The 23,544-nt window shown below is 43.0% G+C and overlaps 1 protein-coding gene across 2 annotated transcripts in view; it reads left to right on the top strand.

Moving 5' to 3' along the window:
* Positions 1-23,544, top strand: part of LOC139924217 (chemokine-like protein TAFA-5) — an 81,729-nt gene that overhangs the window by 37,348 nt on the left and 20,837 nt on the right. Inside the window, exon 3 of one of the 2 annotated variants that reach the window (XM_078282920.1) lies at positions 22,118-22,245. In XM_078282920.1, coding sequence (XP_078139046.1) covers positions 22,118-22,245 — 128 coding nt within the window. Of the gene's footprint in view, positions 1-22,117; positions 22,267-23,544 lie in introns of those variants that run through there. The other variant, XM_078282919.1, reaches the window with a different exon arrangement.

The raw sequence follows: 23,544 nt of genomic DNA, 5'->3' as shown, positions 1-23,544 counted from the left end.
GCTTTTACATCTAACATGCTCTGTTTATCGATAGGAACGGAGGCCTGCAGATAAATGAGTCTTTTCCCCACATCTATATGTTGTTTTCAAAATTATGATTTAATTTAGGACCATCAACACTAATTAAGCATTTAGAAGGAGCATTAAGCATCAGTACTGTTAATTTAATGTATTGTAAGCAAGTGATTCTCAACCTTTTTCATATCAAGGAACCCAAAAGTAGTCCACATTAGAGCCACTGACCCCCATTTTAATGAGATTTTGTCTCTCGGACCCAAATCGGAGAATATTTTTATTGTCAGATATGATTTTGTCCAGAACTCCATGACTATCTGTATTGCAGGTAGAGAGATAACAGAGAAACTATGATCAAAACAGTCATTCTTCTACATTCGCTAATTTCCCTAACTTCTTGTAAATGAAATAATGCTGAAGGTTAACAATTCATCATTTTGCTGGGGACCCTCTGGAACCCCCTCAAGGACCCCCTGGTGGTCCCCGGACCCCACGTTGAATGCTGCTAAACTTCGACAGCAGCTGCTAAGTTTGACTTTTTGGCAGGTGTCGTTTAGCCGTTGTTCTGTTTTTTAAAACTGTATTTGGATGGTAAAGCTGTGAAAGTGTCTGGTGAATTTTGTGAATCCATCGACGACTGTGAATGAGCAAGATATTTCCTCCCCTGGTTGGAAAATTTGACATTTTCCCTTTTCACTTATTTTTTTTTCCTATCGTCTCTCAGTTTCCGTTTTGATTAGATCCATGATATATTGTCTGATATGATGCCATTTATCGTCCCGAGGGAAATTCACTTTACAAGGCCGGCGTAAAGCAGCGGCGGGCATCGAACAACGGCGGCAGAGAAAACATCCACGCATTGACTAGCTGACAACATTCACAGTTAAATTATCAGCCGGGTCACTCGAGGAAGACGAACTCGGAATATGAAGAGGCCAACGAGCTCAGCAGTGGGCAGAATATAAAACTAAATCCATTAGTTTCCATATAAATGATATGAGGATGCTTCCAGTACAGAATGTGTGGAGTGTATATTTGGCCCGATGCATCATGGCTGTTACATCCTGTGATTTTCACTTGCAAAACATGTAGCCATTACATACAATATGGTGTAGCGGTGATGGAGCTCTGGGACATAAATGTGTTCAGGCACACACACACACACACACACACACACACACACACACACACACACACACACACACACACACACACACACACACATGCACAGTACTGCTGCCATTAGTCAAAGTGACATGTTTGATCTCAGGTCCGTCAGTAATGTGCAGAGATGATCTAGCAGGAGGTGATTTGCTTGATTTGTGCAGGGAGGCAAGAAATGAGTCAGTGATGCATGGGCCGATGATGAAAGCCACCTTCCTGTTTGTGTGATGTCGAAAATAACAGCTGAACCACCCGAGTACCAGGCCAGACACTCACCACAGGCACCCAAGGCATGTCCAGTTATTCATTTTTACACCGACTCTGACAGAACGATTTGTGTCATGATAATAAAACTCATCAATGTTATGGATAGTGTTAGTTATCTTGGGATCTGAGGACCGGTTTTGCTTAGATTTTGGAGAAATATTCATGTGTCTTTGAAACAGTGAGCAGTAAACCTAACATCTTTTACACCAAATTGATCAATTCTTGCTTTAATTAAACACTAAAAACTAAAGCTCCAGACAATTTTCAGATCATTATGCTCTAAGAAATGGTTTAACTTTGCCTGAATATGTTCAAAATCTGCTGTGAAATCTCGTGTGCATCCAGCTTTAACAGCAGATTATACTCAACAGCTGCCATTTAAATTTATTTTAAATCATTATATTAATTTTGAAGAAATTCACATTTGGCTGTGTTTCTCAGTGTTTTAGGACTTGAGAGTATTCAGTGAGCAGTGCGTTCCTCCCTGTCCCGCACGCTGGATTAAAACAGACTTATATCTCGTATAATAAACCTCTCAGTCTTGTTGTTTGGAGTTCAGGTTGCTTTCCTCTTACTAAACTCGTATCGGCTGAGACCCGCTCAGCTAATCGGACCGGCCCGGGACAGTCAGACGGCGAGGTTCATTCTTCTCCGAGCCGCGGTACGGTACGGTGGGAAATCAGGTAGCGGGGAGTGGAGCGGAGCGGCGGTTGTGTCCTGATGGCCTTAATGAAAGCAGACATTCATCATGATGCTGCGGAGCTGCTGTCCGGTCCAGAGGGCGGAATTAAAAAAGCATCGAAATAAAGACGAGCGTCCCTCTGCTGCGGCGCTGCAGGCCATTTTCATTCAAGACTGCTGTTCACTGGCTGGGTTTACAGAGAGAGAGTGTGTGTGTGTGTGTGTGTGTGTGTGTGTGTGTGTGTGTGTGTGTGTGTGTGTGTGTGTGTGTTTGTTTCTGGCGTACTTGTTTGAGTGTGTGTGTGTGCTCATGTGCCTTTACCTTTGTGTGTTCTTGTTCTTGTGTGTCTGTTTGTTTGTGTGTGCCTGTGTGTGTCTGAAGGGGGTGTGTGTGTGTGTGTGTGTGTGTGTGTGTCTGGTTTGTGTGCATGTGTGTTTGTCTGAAGGGTTTGTGTCTGTGTGTGTAACTTTGTGTGAGCGTACAAATGCGTGTGTGTGTGTGCATGCCTGTTGTTGGTGTACTATATGTGTTCACGTGTGTGTGTGTGCTCATGTGCGTGTGTGTGTGCGTGTGTGTGCTGCTCGGGTGTGTGTGTGTTTGTGTCCATTTGCTTCTAAGCATACAGTCTAAGTGTGTGTCTGTGTGTGTGTGTCTGAAGGGTTTGTGTCCAACCCTGCGTGTAACTTTGTGTGAGCATACAGCTGTGTGTGCTTGTGTGTGTGTGTGTGTGTGTGTGTGAGAGAGTGTGTGTATGTGTGTGTGTGACTCAAACTGTCCCTTATTACAGCAGTGACAACAGGCTCATGCAGCATGAGAGAAACAAATGAGGGACGGCTAAAAGGCAAATGATTACAGCCGGTGAGGCGGAGGGAGGGATGAGTGATGCGTGAATTAATATTTACTGTAGCGTCACCGCAGATTCAGTTTTTTTTTTTCTCCCTCCGTGACGCCGTTTCCTCGATGAAGCCGCTCCCACGCTCCTCACTTCATCAAGAGAGCCGCCGAGAAACAGATGTCAAAATGTTTCCCCTTCCCGTCAGCACCGCAGCGATATCACAAGCAACGCCACAAAATATGACGTTAATATTAATCAATCATACTCCGTAGTCTTTTTGTACAATAATTGATTGCACATAATGGATTATTCAGATCCGTCTATTGTGGAAAGCAGCGTCTGTCAGAGAGTTTGGGGTTTCTGACTAAAGGAGAGGTGAGAACAGCTTCACCTCTCTGCCTGTGAATAAAGGAAGGAGTCTGGTTTCTGAGCAGTGCTGGGATTAGATTCTGTGTCAATAACAATGTTTCATATTAAAATTATCTCGATATTTGATATTATATTGATGACTGTTAGAGGTGGGGACTCAAATCACATGACTTGGACTCGATTCAATTTTAATTGCTTGAGACTTGACTTGATTCATGAAGAGAAGACTTGAGACTTGACTTGACTTGGGTTCTGGTGACTTGGGACTTGACTCTGACTTGTACTTTGATGACTTGAAAAGGTTTCTAAAGTCTTGACTTGAGATCTTGTGTTTGTGTAAATGACTTAGATTGAAAGTGATGAGATTTGTTCCAGCGGACGACTGAATTTAAATTCTGTTTTCTGAATTTGTATGGAATGATTGAATTTATTGAAGTTGAAACTGATTATAGAAATCAAACTCATGATGCTCTTACCAAGTTTTTATCCTATTAAAACCATATTGCATTGAAAAGTCCTAGATATTTAGTTTTCTTTAAGATATTAAATTGATACTGGACTCTTGATTTGTTCTGACTTGACTTGCTGTTCTACATTTAGACTTGAGACTTGACTTGAGACGAGAAGAGAAGAGAAGATAACATTGCCAGCTTTGCCTTTGCTGTCACTCCAACATGGAGGCGTGTCAATCAAAAGGATCTGTCACCACTCTCAAGACATTATGTCACTATTGATTGGTGATCAATGTAAAAATGGAATGAAATCACATTAATTCTGATGTGGATTCTTAACTCGGCCTGAAATGCCAGCATCGTCCCGATGTCCATTTTAAAAGGACCGACTGTTAACCTGAAACAAACTGTTGTGATGTGACTTGTGAAAGCTGCAGGGAGATTTGTGTGAGGAAACCTGCGACTGCCAAGCCTCTCAAATGGCTGTGAATTTGTCCAGGGAGCGGGCAACCAGAAGACTGATCCAGCTGCCAACATCGGTGTGCTTCAGGCTGTGACAGTTTATGCATCCATTTCAGCCCAAATGCCAGCGGGCCGGCGGCGCGGCGCCGCTCGCCCCGCAGCATAACAAGAAGAGCTGAAGGAGGGTTTTTTACGGCAGTCGGAGCGAGCGAGCCCAGTTGGAGTTGCAGCTGTTTTCCTTCCCTGTTAGTAGAAAGAAGCTTGAAGCCCCTTGTTGATGGTGTTTTGAAACCAAAAATAGTATTCCACCCACACTGTGACTTGGAGTTTGCACAGAGAGATTTGGAGGTAAACCCATAGCAAGTGTGGCAGTGTTAACAGTGATTTAAAACACCATTAAGGCTGCATTCACACATAGTGTTTTTTGATGTGGAAAAAGCGCTGCCTGGAGCGCTTTTTGAAAGGAGAAATAAGAAGCAGATCATGATAATGTCACCTGACGTTAGCTGAGCAGCTGGTTAGCACTTCTATCAGACAAAACAGAACAGTGTTGTGCAACAAGCAAAGGCTTACCAGATATTTCTAATACATGTCCAGTATAATCCATACTGCCTTGAAGATCTCTGTTGCGGTAACGGAAACTCACTTATTACAACGTCCAATTTCTCCGGCACTTTCACTTTCTCCATATTTGTTGTTGCTATGGGAAACGGCCGGCGTCTCTGTGATCGCGATTGGTCGGCTGGAAAAAGTTGAACATTTCTGAACTTTTGAAAGCGCTCCGCTCTGACGAAAAAAACGCCGGCTGCAGGGCTTTTCGGGAGCGGCCGCCTTTTGTGCGCCTTGCGGCCGCTTCCCGTTGCTTTTAATGAGAAAAGGGCGCTGGCGGTTGGGGAAAAAACGCTGTGTGCGAACGCAGCCTAATTCTGTGAAACCCCTTTTGTTTTTAAAGGTTGGTATAGAACATCTATTACAATTTTTTGGCTGAAAACATTTTCAGTTGAGCGCCTCTTTCCACCAATAATTTGTCTCAAAATACCTCCAAGCAGTGTTGGTAGTGTCAGGAGGAGGAGGGGGGGGGAGAGAGGAGGAGGGGGGAGGGGCATGAAAACCCATATAGACACTATGAGGAAGCTGGAAGTTGAATGTAAATGCAGAAGACAGTGCAGCATCACTCACATATGAAGCCCACACAGGCTGCACATGTGGAGGCGGCAGCAGCAGGAAAGCTTGTTAAAGAAGCTGCTGGGTGGGAGGCAGCGAGTAAGACCCCCCCCAACCCCCCAACCCCCAACCCCCAACCCTAAAACACTGTAACTCTGTTAAAATGTTAAAATCAGCCATTGTTGATGTACTTTTCATTCCTGACTCCATTCAGTAGTTTGTTGTGTTTTTCTTCTTGGTGGATAACCGGCCAATCGTAGACGAGGTGACGTCACCTCCAGATATTTCCAGCAGCTACAATGGAGTTTGATATGAGAAAATGTTTCAGGATGTAAAACATCAGCGGTAAACGTCAGGTTTTGGTGTCAGTCCCTCAGAATCAAAGAGCGAGGGCTTCTTTCTAGAGCCGCCATTTTGCACCGAGAGACGTTCAACAATCATACAGGGAGAAATCCATCGTAGAAGAGGAGAGAGACCAGTTTCTCCACCCACAGGAGCAGGAGAGAGACCAGAATGCACTGCAGCAGAGAGACAGGTTGTGTGGGGGAGACTCTCACTTTTTTTTAGACTGGAAAAACTCTCACTCTCTTGCTCTTACTATCGATATCACTCTCTCAATCTTCACCTAAAACCCACAGCTGGATGCGGTAAGTTCACTCCCCTTCTCTGGGGCTTGTCCAAAGGCATTCTGGGAAACGTAGCAAATCACTAACTGCAGTAGAAGCAGACGAGGCAGGTTGAGGGAAAGTGGGTTCACCAGAAAAGTAAATTACTCTTCATCACAAAATAACTCCATGAATGGACTGAACATCACAGACTGACGAGATCTGACAGTGAAGAGGATCAGAGGAGTTTTCTCTCTGAACTGCCGATGTGCCTTTGAGCAACAGGAGCTGAGGTTCAGCTCCTGGATGGACGTCTGGAACTGTGTGAATGTAAATGTAAATTGATCGATTTATAATTTTGATAATCGATTAATTGTTTTAGTCATTTATCAAGTGAAAATACCAAACGTTTGGTAGTTACAGCTTCACAAATGTTAAGATTTGCTGCTTTTCTCTGTTTAATATCATTATGAAATGAATTCTTTGGGGTGTTTTTGGCTGCTGCTTTGGGCTGTGGTAACTGGTGATGGGAATTTGTCATTATTTTTGATATTTTCTAGACTAAATAAATAATTGATTAATCCAAAAAATAATCGATACATTAGTTGATAATGAAAATAATTGTTAGTTTCAGCCCTAGTTATAAAAAGCATGATGTGAGAGTCTGTTCAGTTGCCACCGCTTTTAACGTTTTAACACACTTCTGTATAAAACTGTTGATAGCCTCCCACTTGAGCAGAAATCGATCAGCTAATTTTGCTCGGAGAAAAGCGAGTATCCACACACACACACACACACACCCCTCCTCTGTGGCTCCAGTGACAAATGAATATCTGATGAGTTGTTTAGTGTTTTTCTTGAGGAGAAGCCTTGGCCATGATACAGCTCAACAGGAAGAGCATTGAGTCCATCCATGCTAAAAATGTATGTAATGTAAAAAAATAAAAAAAAAAAGTAAGACATTTTTGATGAAAGCGTCCACCAAATGGCATAAGATCAACTTTTCATTTCGACTGAGCGTTACTGTAATCAGATAGAATGCATTTTCACATACAAAGCCAACAACACCTTCTGTCTTCCCGCTTTATGAGACAATTAAGTTGAAAAGTACACCTAAGCTTCCTAAATTCCAAGTAAATATTCAGTGTTGCACACCCCCCAACAGAAAGCTGATATTTAATGTTCTCCGCAGCAAATAATAAAGATCTTACACCGGCAGCCGATGCTTCAGATCGATGTGGGAGGGAAAGGCCCAGCAGAACCGGCGGAGTGTTTTAGGAGCGGGGCAGAGTTCACACGGAGCGGACTGACTCCATTTAGCTCGGCCCGGGCCCGGAGTGCCGCCGCCGTAACCTTTGTTATTGATTGGAGCTGATTTGTTGGAAATGTCAAGCACAACACCCGGGCAGTTAGTGGCCACAGATGTTAGCACTCCGACTCCTGAGCCGTGAACTCCACTGTGTAACCGATGCTTAGGCTCTGATGTTAATTTTTCGTTACAGTACAGTAAATGCCATTAGCACAAGTGACATTTTCATGCATTCTACCTCCGACTGTGCTCCCGGTCTGCTGTACAGCATGTATTTTGAGCTTGGCTGAGCAAATAATCAGGGATACTAATCAATCCTGTGCGGATCAGAAATGACCGAAGAGGAAGGAGAGCAGTTTGTCTCCTGGAAAATAAACCGGCAGCACACGGTGGCGTAATTCTCACACAAAGTCTTTATTGAAAAGTATAAATAATCTCTCCGCCGCGATGCACTCGTCCGTTTATCGGCTCCATAAATCCTGGTGGCAGGTCTCTGCAGCGGTCATCAGTCAGCGGCCATCTTAAGTGGGTCAAGACCACGGAAGCTCCAGAGACGCTGCTGCCTCTCAGACATCAGGATCCAGCTGAGACCACACTGAGGCTGGCAGAGACCTGCAGGTTCAGGACCAGCTGTGCAGCACAGCAGGCTCTGCAATAATTCACTCCGAAACACTAGAAATAACTATAAAAATAAATTACTACCTGAAATGCATGAGTCAATGAGTCAAAAACTAATCATTTTATCCTCAAACAACTCTTGGTAACACTTTATTTGGACAGTCCAGTGTTTTGATCCTCAGGTAACAGGAAGTAGATGTTCAACAAAGAGTCACTTGTCTGTTTGCTGCATCTCTACAGACAGTAACCCTAACCCTAACCCTAAGACTGTAACCCTAACCCTAACCCCATTAGTTAGGGTTGCCTGAAACCCAGTAGATGTTTTAGTGACACATTACACTACGAACCGCTAATCCCTTAAAATAACCTCACATTTACATTAATTAACACCTTCATTCATGCATTCAAAATAGCCTTAAAATGAGTTAAGGGAGTTAATAATTGAGGAGACCCCACCCCCATCGAAACCCCCTTAAACCCCCCCTTCATTTTTGACTTTCTAATATATATGAACATTTCAGGGAGACAGGAACTTTCCCTTAATAACTCATTAATAACCCTGTAAATCACAGACAAAAGGCATTAAAACATTTAAATATTAATCAACCCATGAATAAATCCCCTATAAACCCATGATACTAACCCTTAATTTTTTAAAGCTATGTTATTTTTGATGGATAAATAATGTTTATGTATTTGAGAAATTAAGGATATTTCGGGACTGCACTTCACCCTTATTATTAAAACTCGTTCCTATGGGATACGACGTCACATTATTGGTTTAAACAGAAGCCACAGGCCAACAGGTAACATCCATGCAAGGCTGCGTCTTCTGGACCCGGTAATGTGTGTTTATCTGATCCGCCTGTCAACATGAGAAGCTATGGCTATTGTCTCGGCTGGTGTTCAGCCAAACACAACAGGGCCGGCTTGCCAAGGCTGCGAGGCGTTTCCAAAACGACAGAGCGGCCGCCGGTATCTATACAGCCCGTCCGCTCTCGGGCCGATAGCATGAAAGGCCTTAACGCTTTAGAGTCTCGCCGTGAGGCTTCCGATAAAAAGCCGTCTCGGAGCCGAGGCAAAGACGGAGCTGAATTAATGAAAGTGTTATCAAGGGAAGCGCGTGGCGTGCTCACTTAGCGAAGGTGTCCCGGGATGATGGAGGATAGAGACGTAGCCGGAGACATTCCTGGGGAATTAGATTAAGGGGCAGCGTCTCCCCCGCGAGAGACCACAAAGAAAAATGTCCTCGCCTCTGTCGGGTTCGATACACTTCCTCGGCCGGGAGTAACAAGAGAAAACAGGCCCTTATGCGTCGGAGCTGTGATTACATCTCCGAGTGGGAACAGGTGGCTCCTGAATTCCTGCCTCTCTACATCCCACTGTTGTACTCTTTGACACTTTCCATTATGCCTCTGGGGTAATATGAACATGCGCACTCGCACCGCGGAGGAAGGCACCGCCAAAAAGGAGCGTGGCGGTGAATGTGGTGAAATGTATTTTCAAATGAAGCCTCTCTGAACTCTCTGAGCTGAAATTGTTATGGATTCTCTACGGTTTGCTCATTATGCGAGAAACGGCATCGCGAGGTGGATCTGCCGGGGCTAATCGCAAAAAATCTCATTTGCAATATTGACAACGGCGATTTTCAAATTGCAAGAGGCTGCAGTTTGTTTATCAGAGGGAAAGGTGTTTCAGGCAGCTTCCTATATGAGATATGAGGTGTGCTGCTGCAGGATCCCCGGCCTCCAAATCAACTTACACATCAGACAAAATGAAAATCCTTCATCGGATTCAAACTCACCAAATCTGAAGCATTAGCATTCCCCTCTTCACTCTCATAATTATGAAAAAAAAGAAAAACTGTCTCCAGATATATTGCAATTCATATCACACTCATTCAGTAAAAAAAAAAAACATGATTTTTTTATCAGTCTCATCCAGCTCCAGGCTCAACATTCCCCCTGTGAGGAGGAGCAGGAATCAGTAGGAAGTCAAACCGCTGAAATCGATCCTTCACCCTCCGCTGAAATCTACAGATTCTTTATTGCATGCTCATTATGCCAGCAAAGATTTAAGCTTTTATTTATTATTTATTTTGGCTTCACTCATTTAGCCGCCGCTCTTATTCAGAAGAATTTATAATGAGTGTGAAGGTGAAGGCCTCATGTCCCGTCCCCCTCCCATCTTGAGGAAGGCTCTTCTTCTGTGGTTGTTCTGGTCAGCTCCCTGTCTATGAATGTGAAGAAGGGCATTTTGCTGCAGACCAGCACACATGCTCAGTCAACCATGTTGTGGATATAAACAATGTGTTTTAAAAAGCCCCGGTCCGACCCCCTCAGGTGCAGCCGGGACAGCGGCTCCTCTCCTCTCCTCTCCTCAGCCGGCCCGCCTGCGTCCGGCAGCTCCGGGTTCAGGCAGAGTACGCGGCTTTGAAGTGACGACTTAACAAACGCTGCGCTGGGAACAGCTGTGCTCCGCTCAGGTCTGCGCCGCCGCCGCCGAGTGACAGGCGCTCAGAGCCGCCATGACAGCGTCTGCCTCATTAGAGGTGGATGTCGCAGCGTTTCCTGACAGCTGATAGGACGGCTGGAGTGCGAGGTGTTTGTGTTTGTTCGCCTCAGTAATGCCCACCTCCTACTTACACACCGCCTCTGATGTGATTAGCAATACTGCCTTCATCTGACACAATTAGAGGATATATTTATTTGTTTATTTATTTGTTTGTTTTACTTTGATGTATCTTTCTGTTTACCTTTTCCAGGTTAGTCTTGTTAAATTATTTTACAATGAAGACCTGGCCACAGCAGCACAATGAGTTACAGAATGAATAACAATAAACATTTTATTATATTTTGAGTTGTAATACCTCTTATTGTATATTAATGTTAAGGGAAGGGGAAGCGGGAGGACAATGTTACACTACCAGTCAAATGTTTGGACACACCACATTTCTCTTTATTTTTACTATTTTCCACATTTTAGAATAATAGTAAAGACATCAAAACTATGAAATAACACAAATGGAATTATGCAGAGACCAAAAAAGTGTTAAACAAATCAAAACTATCTTATATTTTAGATTCTTTAAAGTAGCCGCCCTTTGCCTTGATGGAAAGGCAAAGGCTTTGGAAAGAAATTCATACATAGGATCAACTTCACTGTTTATATTTGACTAAGAAACTCATTTCAAGCATTTAAGCAGAAGCCTTTAGATCAAAATGGCTTTAAGAGAATGAAAAACACAGAACATTCAGTCAGGTGGGTCTAAACTTTTGACTGGTAGAGTATCTTACACCATTGTCAATAGGTTGATCAGCCTCACCCTAACATCACATCCCATAGGTAAAACATGTTAACAAGTGACACTATATATCTGTATACAGATTCTCCCAGGATGAGCTCATGGTGTCTTCATCCCATGAGACTGTCTTGTAAGTTACTGTACCTCCCATCATCTCCCTCCTCATCATCACAACAACAGACGAACGCTCCGCTTCCCACTGATCTTCCGATGCACTTTAGCAATTTTCACCCAACCTCCTCGTACTGAGCCTCGAATCAAACGCCCCCTCGTCCAACCTCTCCGAGTCTGACGGCGGCTGCTCGGCGCCGGCGGACGCTCATCAGGCCCACCGAACGAGCAGAATAATCTAATTAAAAAATTCTGTGGCTAATTATGCGGAAAAGGCTTCTTTTGTTTCGCCTGCCGACCGTGACCCAGTGCTGTAACTGTACAGTAGAGCGGCAGGTCATGTGACACAGAGAGAGAGAGAAGTGACTCGCACCAGTGGACTGATGAAGAGAGAGAACAGCTTTAATTAGAGGAATGACAGAAAGCTCGGATGGACGTCTGTTGTTTTCTCTGAGCTGTGCACAAAAACTAACACTCACTCTCAGTGTATTAATCTATAGAAAGTACACAACAATACTATGAAAGAACTTAATGAATATCTCCCTCATACATGATGCGAGGACTTCTGGCGCTATGGCCAGAGTGGCTGTGTAACTTCTGAACTCCCTGAGGTCGTCTGCGAAAATCCCCCTAAAATCATACAACTGAACGACGAATAATAGTTTTCTTAGCATGAATGGAGGTAAGAAACATAAAAGCAAATAAAGGCGAAATGGAAGAGACACCCGACATCTGCAAAGTTGAGGAAAATGGCGGCGAGGGAAATACAACCGCAGTGATTCCAGAATCCGAGGTGCGAACAGGTTTGGAAACCATCAGCAAACAGATAAAGGACCTTAAATCAGAATTGAAGACTGATTTGGAAACATTCAAGGAAAAACTAAGAAGTGATATGAGAGATGATTTGGATCAGTTCAAAAGAGAAATCCACCTAATACATGATGTACACAAGGGGAAACGTTTGATACTTTCACCAAATGTGTTCTTTCAGATGAAATTCCATTTCAACATCGCCTCCAGAAGATATAAACATGCAGATTGGAATATTTTAAAGAAGAAGGGAGCAGGAGGAGGAGAAGAAGAAGAAGAGGAGGAAGAAGAAGAAGAAGAAGAAGAAGAAGAAGAAGGAGGAAAAGGAGGAGGAGAAGGAGGAGGAGAAGGAGGAGGAGGAGGAGGAGGAGGAGGAGGAGGAGGAGGAGGAGGAGGAGGAGGAGAAGAAGAAGAAGAAGAAGAAGAAGAGGAGGAGGTGGTGAAGGAGGAAGAGGAGGAGGAAGTGGGAGGGGAAGAAGAAGAAGAAAAGGAAGGGGGAGGAGGAGGAAGGAGGAGAAGAGGAGGAGGAAGAAAAGAACAAGAAGGAGGAGGAGGATTGAACTAGACAGAAACCATTCCTCAGTTTGTGTTCTTCTGTCCTCCAGGAAGCATTTGATGTAAAGTGTAACGGCCGAAGCAGTGAAGCACGATTCTAGAACAGAAGGCCGGAGGACGGAGAAAGATCCCACAGGTTTTCTACCAGCTGTGGACGGACGTCGACTCGGCCGACCAGAACGAACGGGAAACCTCAGGATTCAAGACCAGAATGACGCTTCATACCTGAACAGCGCTGTAGTCTGTAGTACAGAACAAGTTAAAAACAGCTGAGAAAATTAGCAAATATGCGTCTTAACTGAACGCGTGACATCAAGCACACAGTCCATCCCAAACTGTAAAGAAGCTTCTCTGTTCTTCAGAGGTTTGTTCTCTCCAGCACAACTTAGGAACAACTTTCTCCTCAAGGACACGAGGACTGACTTGGTGTTCTTGGATCTGATGTTCATCCGGAGCGCCGGTCTGGCTGCTGACAGCGGACTGCAGCGGTCAAACACCTGAAATCATTCATGAAACAGTCCATCACGTCTTGAACTGGATCCCAGTCCACCTGAACCTGGTTGGCAAACTGGCACCAGGAACCGAAACTGGAACGATTTCACTTCCAGAACAAAGACGGACAGCCAGCCGACAGTAAAACACCAGAGGAAACATTTCTGCAGCGCTGCAGAAACGTCTTGCACAGTTTTATTCAAGTTCTTGATATATTTTTCTTGTCTCATTTTCTCATATATTGATGTTGAAGCTATGATGATTTCCTTGGTGCTTTTGGTTAAAATAAACAGTGGTTATTCTGTGGCAATGCTTGATGTTTTTAATCGTAGTAATATTGAATGTTTAGGTTGAACTATCGAAGTCATAATTTAGGCACTTATTTACAATGCAGTTTCACTTCTTTCAGGAATTTTTCTTAGAAATTAGCATCACTACTATCAAGAAAATGACACTTCTACAACATTTTTGAAGTTGATTTGCATTGGAAACAAGTGAAATTATCAAACCCCACTAGCAGATTTTCTCACTTATTTTAAGAAAATTACAATTTTAGGACTAAATAATAGACTTAAATGACTTGTTAAGATGGAAATGTTTCTGCAGTGTACACAGATACCACTGGGAAACAGAGATACAACTAAAAACAGAAAGAATTTTACATAAAAGTGTGTTCCTAACCACACAAATACCCGGTCAATACAAGTTGTCCCCTAAAGAAACAGTAATAAATAACTAAGTAAGTAAAAAAAACAAGTAATAATAAATCCATCCTGGCTCATGGTACAGCAGACTCTCCATATATTCTGCAGCTTCCAGTCTCTGCCGTGTGTTCAGGCCGCTCGGCAGCAGAACATGAGTAGGAGGGGAATGCATGGGATGAGCTGGGAGGCTTTTGGAGAGCGGACAGAGCGCCAGATATTATAATTTTGAAAGATTGTGCAAAAAAAACCCTCAAGCCATTAGGGAGATTTTTATATTAAGTACATACACATTTTTATTGTGTATTATAGCTTTCCATAGTCAGTCCACCGGTGATAACGGCATTTTAAAATGCTACCAACAATATTGTGATCATGAAAAGCAATTAGAGCCAGGCTTTCCCTGTATGGCTGCTACTAATGTTACTGCTGCTGAAATCAAGCAGACTATACATCAGGGGGAATACAAGACACAAGTTAATTATAGGTTTAGATTTAGAAAGAGAGAAGAAGCCACCTAATGGAAACCAGCCTGTTTGATTTTACATCATTAGTGGCATGAAGCGCTTAACCAAAGACTAAATAACCCAAAATAGAACCAAACGAACTGGGTTTCCCAGCTGCTGAAGGACTGCTAGGACTAATTTAGGTTTAATTTATTTACACATGCAAATGATTAAAATGAAACAAAGGAGAAAAGAAATACAAGGGGCTTATAAAAACATCTCATCCCCCAAAAAGGAAAACTATCAAGACGACAGAAACACGGTGAACTGACCAACAGAAACCCGATGGCATGAAAACTCAACAGCACAAAGACAGCAAAGACATAAATACCAAGTAAGAGGATGGAAATCATTTAAACTAGTCCTGAAATTAAATAACCTTGCTGCAGGGTAAGGGAGCCTGCGGCCCCGAGGGAAATTCAATTTGCAAGCCCAGCACAGAAAGCAGCGTGGATCACACTGCAGCGGACACACACACACAACACACACACACACACTAGTTAACAGCATTCACAGTTAAATTATCCTTCTGCTCACTGTAATGCCGGATCAGAATATGAAGTGTACACTGTACTGAGCAGAGAGCAGCGCAGAAAACAACGTTCATGAGCTGAATAACATTCACTGAAGCCACAACAGGAAGAGCGTTCGTCACAGCCAATCACATTCCGTCAAATCCAGGCAGCGATTCCCTTTCTCTGAGATTTCAATGAGCCGAGCCGGAGCGTTCGTATCAGAAGTGGCAATGCAAATAAAGATGCAGTGAATTAGCCTAAGAGGCTGTTTGAGCTGTCATTAGCCCAGACTTTGGTAATGAATGTTAATTCTTCAAGGGAAGACAGGATTAGGGCTGAGCAGCGAGCGAGGCTGCGCTCGCTGACAGGAGACACAGGAATTACATTAATAACTGAAATTTGGGGTTACACACTGCAGAAACGTCATAACCAGACATTCAGCCTAGTCCTGAGTCTTAAAGTCTTATTTTACTTAAAATAAGTGAAAAAGAATCAGCCAGCGGGGTGAAACTTCACTCGTCAGACAGATTAGTCCACTGCTATCAAGATAATGCCACTTGATCCAAGAGAATTCTTGCAGCAAGTTGATTTGCATTAGAAACAATTGAAATGATCTCAGCCCACTGGCAGAGTTTTTCCACTTATTCTTTGGAAAAATAAGATTTTAAGACTAATTACAGGATTAAATGGCTCGTTAACATGGATAATTCTACAGTGTTTGTTTTTTCTCCCACTCTTGTTTGTCATTTTAAATGTGCGCAATTATCTACAGTAGGATTCTGTTTTTTAGATTATTGTCATGGCATTTCTGCTTCAGTAGTGTACAGAAGGAAGAGACAGGAAGACTGAATTTATTATTTTTTTTAAATAGTTACATTTTTGAAGTTAAAATGTACAAGCAGCACAAAATTACCATAATCTATCTGTTAGGTTTGATCAACGATTCCTCGGCCAGGTGCTGAGATTTCTGGCTTTCGAAACCAATCCGAACCAACTACAGGAAACCACCCCAAAACGCAAGGGATTATGGGTAGAAGGAGACGGATGTGGTTCCTCATGCTTGGAAAAGCCTAGCAGAACAAAATGAAGTCTGGACTGATGCTCATATTCAGTTATTTCTTCATGTGTTCTGAACTGGTATGAACACCACAGAAGAAGATGATATTAATATTATTGGATGGATTTTAGACTTCCTGACAGATGGATCACAGTGTGTGAGAGTTAACGGTGTCCCACTGGTTCACCCCAAGGATGTGTACGCTCTCCCCTTCTTTATATTCTTTACACAAACAGCTGTCAGAATGTGTGTTAATGACTTTGTGTCATGGTGTAAGGAGTCTTTCCTTGAACTGAATGTGTTTAAAACCAAGGACATGATTATTGATTTTAGGAAGTCAGCACCCATCCCCAAACTCACAGTTCTTGAGGGAACTGAGATTGATTTGGTGGAGAACTACAAATATCTGGGTACTGTGTTTGATAATAGCTTGTGCTTTCAGGCTGTGTATTGTGGCGTGGTTTGGGAACCTGGATCCGGCCAATAAGAATAGGCTTGGTCGGCTTGTCAGAGCGGCCAGTAAAGTTACTGGGGTGAACCAAGCACAGCTCTCTGACCTTTACGATCGGAAGGTCGTAAGGAAGGCCCGTGCCATATTGGACTGTCCTGACCTCCCCCTGCAGAGGGAGTTTGAGCTTCTACCTTCAGGTAGAATATATAGAGTTCAAACTCAGAGGACTAAAAAATTCAGACTCTTTTGGTTGCACTGCAATTAGAAGGCTGAATTTGCACAAATGATTGTACTAAGCACTTTCTGCACTCGGCAATTTGTTCGTCTTTTGTTTTTCACATGAAGTGATCTTGCACTGTACTATATTGTACTGTATTGTATTGTTGTCTCTTGTTCTGTATGGTATGTTGTCTTTCATGATGTATTTTATGATGGATTGAATGTGTTTTTAATACCTGGCTACAACTAAATTTCCCCTAGTGGGATAATAAAATTTGACTTGACTTGACTTGAAGAGACAGACAAGTCCGTCATCTCCAACCTGCAGGATGACAGGTTAAAACTCTGTCCAATAAACAAGCTGCTTGTGAGTCATGTGACTTTTGTTTCCAAGTCCCGGTTGGCTTGTAATTGGTCAGTTTGAACCTAAAAGAACCAAATACTAAAATACAACAACGTCAACTTTTCCACTCTGGTTCAGAGCAGAGAAAAGCAGCAGGAGGATCACAGAAGGTGTTTAAATGTATTTTAGACAAACAGCAGGATTTGAGATTGTAATTCCTTCTGTTAGATGACGAACTGTACGGTGTTTTAGAGACTTCAGGTAAACATCTGAAACATTCCTGCTCACTGTAAATCACACCGAGTGTCTTCTGCTGCAGAATCAGTTTGAGCTGCAGCAAAGAGATTCATCAGCAACTGTTGACATCATGGTGAGATCCACCCCGCTGCTGCTGTAATGAAGCTATTCTGGTGTGTGTGTGTGTGTGTGTGTGTGTGTGTGTGTGTGTATCCTTGGGAGAACCAGAGAGTTAGACCTTCAGAGTGACGTCATTTTCCCTGCCCGCACTTCTACAAACAGTTAGTTTAGGATTTGGGTTGAAATAGCCTAAGAATTAGGATGAAGGTTAGGTTAGAGGTGAGGGAATGAACAGAGTCGATGCACGGTTCTCATAAGGATAGAAATGCAAGGGTGTGTGTGTGTGTGTGTGTGTGTGTGTGTGTGTGTGTTACTATTATATGATATCCATACATAAATAAAAGAAGAGTAGCTGTAAAAAGGCATATTTTTTCTCTCAGTAGTCTAGTAGGCTACTATAAAATTTAGTGTGTGTGTGTGTGTCATGCTCGCATGCATCATGACCATGTGTGCCTGCATTACTGTAATGGATCAATCAAACTTCACGCCTGCATACACACACACACACACACACACACACACACACACACACTGAATACACTTTATACTAGCCTACTGGAGTACTGAGAGCAAAAATGTGCCTTTTTACAGCTACTCTTGCTTTATTTATGTTTGGATATTATATAATGGTATCACACACACACACACACACACACACACACTCTAGAATACTTAGTTCAATCTTCTCATGACATTTCTTTACTTCTTTGCTGAATAGGAATGAGTGGAATGACCCTTTATCTGTCTCCTAATGACAGAAATACAGACCAGAGTATTATCTCTCTCTCTCTCTCACACACACACACACACACACACACACACACACACACACACACACACACACACACACACACTCACTATTGACTACCCTCTCCACTGCCTCCTAACCTTAAACCCAGTCCTAATCCTAAAATAACCCTTCGGCCTAAATGTTTCCTCACTCTGGAGGATTTTACTCATCTTACTCTGCTGGTGGGGACACTTGGTCCTCATAAGTACAAGAACACACACACACACACACACACACACACAACTTAAGTCTAAAGACACACTCTTACATGACACCTACTTGTACCATTTCCTCTCTCTCTCTCTTTCTCCCCCCCCCCCCTCCCCATCGGATAGAGGTATGAGGCGATGTAAGAATTTAATTAAGTATCATGGCTGAGAGGGAGATGGGTTCCCCCCTTGTGTTGTTCAATAGAAAATTGGATTGATAATTGGGGCTAACGGGCTATCACAATCACATTCCTGCTTCCCGGCACCAAAGGGAGAACTTATTACCTAGTTATGTATTACAGGCCCGTATAGCCTTTCATTTTCTTTATCTATCCCTGGGCCCCGCGCGCAAATTGTAATTTAGTGCCGCGGATCGGAGCGGCAGAAATGATTTGGCCGGTTCGTCGTAAAGTGTCACACGAACCTCGGTACATCCCTCCAACTGAACTGTCATTTTCAGATGAGATCACAGCGGTCGGAGGATGCAGGATTCACTGAGCTGACACACACAGGAGGGCAGAGACTCATATTTTCTTTTGTAGACAGAAAGGTTTGTTATGTGCTGTATGTGCGGCTCAGAGGCGGAGCGAGGCTCTGACGGGACGGGGTCGGGGGGTCCGTTCCCCCTGAGGCCGTCCGTACTGTCGATACAGGCACTCGAGACCGCCAAATGTCCACCAAACGGCAGATATTAGATACACTGATGTTATGTCATGCTGTATTTTGTTACGTTAAGCTATGTTACACTACGTTTCGCTGCGTTGCGTTATGTCATGTTGCGTTGTGTTGAATGTTGCATTATGCATGCGGTGTCATGTCACTTCACGTCATGTCATTATGTTAATGTCATGTCATGTCATGTCATTGTGTTACGTCATGTTATGCTATGTTATGTTAATGTCATGTTATGTTATATCAGGTCATGTTATGTCATGTCATGTCATGTCGTTATGTCACATTCTGGTCTGGCTTATCTTAATCCTTTATCCTTCATCTGCATGTTGTCATATTGCTTTCTTTTCTCCCTGTTTTTAGCGGCCATCTTTAATGAGATGCACTTATTGCTAATTGCCCACAGATGTTTGCTCCATATTCTCTGACTGACTATATTAACAATATACTGTATATCCTGACTGAGTCCTGACTCTGACCAGTGACCTCCTGTGGGTTGCTTGTACTGTCGGTTATCCAGGGATTTAACTTAATCTACTGTTACTCAATGTGCAGTAGCAGTAGCAGCCATTTTGAACCCCCCACCCCACCAAAACCCCCTTTCCTTGTGTATTCATCCTGTATCTCTCCTAACAAAACTCTTGTGTCTCATAACTAACTAGTTACCAGACCGTTCCTTGTAACTTCCGAGTGAAAAAATAGAGCAGAAAGTGTTTTTAGCTGCTGGAGTGCAGCAGTTCTCCAGCCTGCAGTGAAGAGTCGGACTTCTGCAGCGGCTCCATCTGAAGTCTCTCTGCAGAAACGCGACATCAGACGGGAGCGTTGTGCAGCTGCAACAGCTGCAATCAGGAAAATGTGTTATCTGCGGTTTGCAGTGTGAATCTACTGTAGTTTAATTGAGCCGCTAGAATTGATTTGTCTGCGCGGCGTTCGGAGGTAATTGAGTGTTGTGAACGCAGCGTCGCCCTCGGCTTCATCGTGCTCGTCTTCTTCCTCTGCAGTGCTTAGCTGGCACTCATACTTTCTGTTTGTTTCTTATTAGCTATTTTCTACTCAATTATAATCTCCCCCCAGACCTAAACACCCCCCCCTCCCCCCAACAGCACCTCCATTCCCCCCACCCCCTCCACTCACTCTCTCTCCTCCGTCGGTCCTTGTTCTCTCTCTTCCTTCCTTCCATCCCCCACCCACCCACCCCACCCCCCTCCCTCCCTCACTACCCCTCCATCCCCCTCCCCTCTCTCTCTGTGGGCCAATTGGGGTGCCATGATATGCAAATGCGGGTGTGAGAATGTCCTATTTCTTTATAAATAGATCTGCATGTATGATGAAGTGTGTACGGTAAACAGGAGAGAGCCGCACTCTTCTCTGATAGAAGACAGACTTTTAGTTTCACTGTCGGTTTGGTCTGGTCTGGTCTGGTCTGGTTTGGTTTGGTTTGAGTCAATTCCAGGATCAGGACCAGTCGAGTCCAAGTCAGTTCCAAGACCAGGTCCAAAAGGGTTTGAGACCAAGTCAGGATCGAGACCAGAGCAAACTGAGTAAACGTTGTACATGTTAACAGAGATGTAGATCTGAGCTTCAGCATTCAACTGATCAGTAAACAGACATTTGAGGATCTTTACATACGCAGATCTGTACAGGTGAAATCCCTTAAACTGTCTGTAGTGCTGGGGAGAAAATGAACCAATCATCAATAAACATTTCCCCTTTTTCTATTTTTAAATGGGCAGAAAAAAGTCGAGTCAACATTACATATTGGCTGAGACGTAAGTCAGAAAACTCTTCTGGAGACTCGACTGAAATAGGACTTGTGCTTTTTTTATTTGTCTGAAGGTTAATGAAGCCATGACATTTAAACATTTTTAGATTGATAGGAAAGAATGGAAAAACATAATTCTAGTGTCAAGAAAGTATATAAATCCAAGTCCAGACACACCTGTGAGTCAGGTATGAAATTGAGATTGCTTCTCTGAGTTCACTGTTGCTTGTAAACCCTGAGAAAATACTGAATCATGTTTTTTTATATCTTTGCCCTCCAAATAAAGACATTTTACACCCGACACAGTTGTGCCTGGACCTGGATTTATGTCCATTCCTGACACTAGAAGTATATTTTTTCCGGTGTTTTCTATTCAGTTCCTTCCAACCCAAGTCGGTCTGAAATCTTGATGAGATATGCAAATATTCAACTAAATCATACTAATATTTTGGTTCTTTTCGCTATGCATTTTCCCGAATTTACTGAATTGTTCGCTAATTTCAGTTTATGTGCTTGAAAACAAATGACAGAAAAAGATCCAAGAAGAAAAAAAATAAGATTCTCATGCTTAGGACTTAATTGCTTTTTAATCATGAAATATTTCCCAATGTTCAACCTGATTTTTAGGCCAGGAATTCAATACCTTGTTCAGGAGCCGGTCCCTCGCAGCTTTCCCTTTATGAAAAAAACTGAAGCCTCCTGTGATCTGTGGAAACTCAGGGAGTCGATATTGCGTGTTGATTTTTGCTTTCTTCATTTATTTTCTAAATAGGCTGCCATTGTGGGGCAGAGCGGGCCTCAGTAAAAACATATGAAATCTATGAATCTACATCAAGGGACTTCAGACAGCTTGGTCTGCAGTCCTGCAGTCACATGTCGTACTTGGACATTAAAAAATAAAGAAAACTTGTTGTGAAATACAGTCTGTATGTGAACATGTGTAGTAGTCAGGTTCATGATTTTTTTAATATCATTGGGAAATATATCTCAAGTCAGCACGCTGTAATATTATTTACTATGCTCAGTATGCTGCTGATGACTTGATCTATCCACAGTATATCTATATGTGTCTTCCTGTCTATGTATCTTGTGTGTATGTATGAATGTATATACTTACATCTTATCTTATGTAAAAGATACAAATACATATATAGATAGATGTATACATACATTTGTCTCATATACTCACCTCCCTCTCCTCTTCCTCCTCCTGTTCCTCCTCCTCTTCCTCCTCCTCCTCCTCCTCCTCCTGCTCCTCCTCTTCCTCCTCCTGTTCCTCCTCCTCCTCCTCCTCCTCTTCCTCCTCCTCTTCCTCCTGCAGCTCGTATCGTGAGGAGCCGGCAGTGGTGCGACATGATGCCGTGTTTGGATGACGAAGGCTGCGATCTCCTGGTGAACCAGTCGGGCTGGACCTGCACACAGCCGGGAGGCCGGGTCAAGACCACCACGGTAAGACCAGAACCGAGCTAGACTGGACCAGACTTGACCAGACCAGACTAGACTAGACTGGGCCAGACCAGACTAGACCAGACCGGACCAGAATAGATGACATCAGACCAGACCAGACCAGACCAGGCCAGACAACACCAGACCAGACCAAACTAGACCAAAGCAAGCCAGATCAGAGCAGAGCATTAAAAGATATGGATTACAGCATACAGATAAATAATATAATTTTTACTTGTACAGCATTTTACAAAACAAGTTCCATGTGTACCAGCTGTGAGCATCATAGTAAATGTAATAAAATCAAATCACCAATAATTGCTAATGACTACTCCAACGTAACAGCTAATGCTACTGCTAACATACACTTAGCAAGGCCTGCTATGCTAACCCTGCTATGCTAACCCTGCTATGCTAACCCTATTACCTACACCCACTTAACAACGAAGAACTCCAACAAACAAAATGCAAAGCCTAAGTCAAACCATCTGTTGTTGTAAAACGAGACGACTCACCTGATCAGGAAACCAGGGAAGTTGAAATGAATCTTCCACTAGCGAGCCAAATGCTTCCACAAGACATTTGGATTGCAGAGAAATGTGAAATGGAAAAATCAATCTTCCAATGCGACTGCAATGAAAACCAGCAGCAGCAGGAGCATCAGCTGCTCTGTAAATGTTACTACAACAGGAGTTTAGGACCTAATGAAAATACTACAGGCTGACAGACAGCAACATGGAGATGCCAGCACTTCTAGCAAGCATCAGAAACAAAATCAGATCAAATTAACAGCAATAAAAGCAAGGTAAGAAATATGAATCCAAGGCAAGAAAACATAAAAGGAAAGTCAAAGCAATAAAAGCTCATTACATAAATGTGAGTCTATAAAACAGTTTTATGAAGTGATATAGAAGTTGATACAGATTTAGCGGCCTGTGGTCCTCAGGCAGGTTGGTCGGACATCTAGGAGCCCAGATGGCAACCAATAGAGACATATTGTTTTTCATCTGGAGTTTTCAGCAGCCAATAGAGACCTATTGTGTTTAATCTGGAGTTTGGACCAACCAATAGAATGTATTGTTTTTAATCTAGAGATTGGAGCAGCCAATAGAGACATATTGTTTTTAATCTGGAGTTTGGAACCACCAATAGCTATTGGCTAACCTATAGTTCTTAATTTGGATTTGGGAACAGCCAATAGAGATTTAGTGTTTTTAATCTGGAGATTGGAACAGCCAATAGAGACATATTGTTTTCAAATCTAAAACTCAATTATAAAACTAACAGATAACCGATGTAAAG

The sequence above is a fragment of the Centroberyx gerrardi genome, chromosome 4 (assembly GCF_048128805.1).
Source record: "Centroberyx gerrardi isolate f3 chromosome 4, fCenGer3.hap1.cur.20231027, whole genome shotgun sequence".
Lineage (NCBI taxonomy): Eukaryota > Metazoa > Chordata > Actinopteri > Beryciformes > Berycidae > Centroberyx > Centroberyx gerrardi.
Note: the sequence above shows the minus strand (reverse complement) of the source record. Positions and strands in the feature narration are given on the sequence as shown.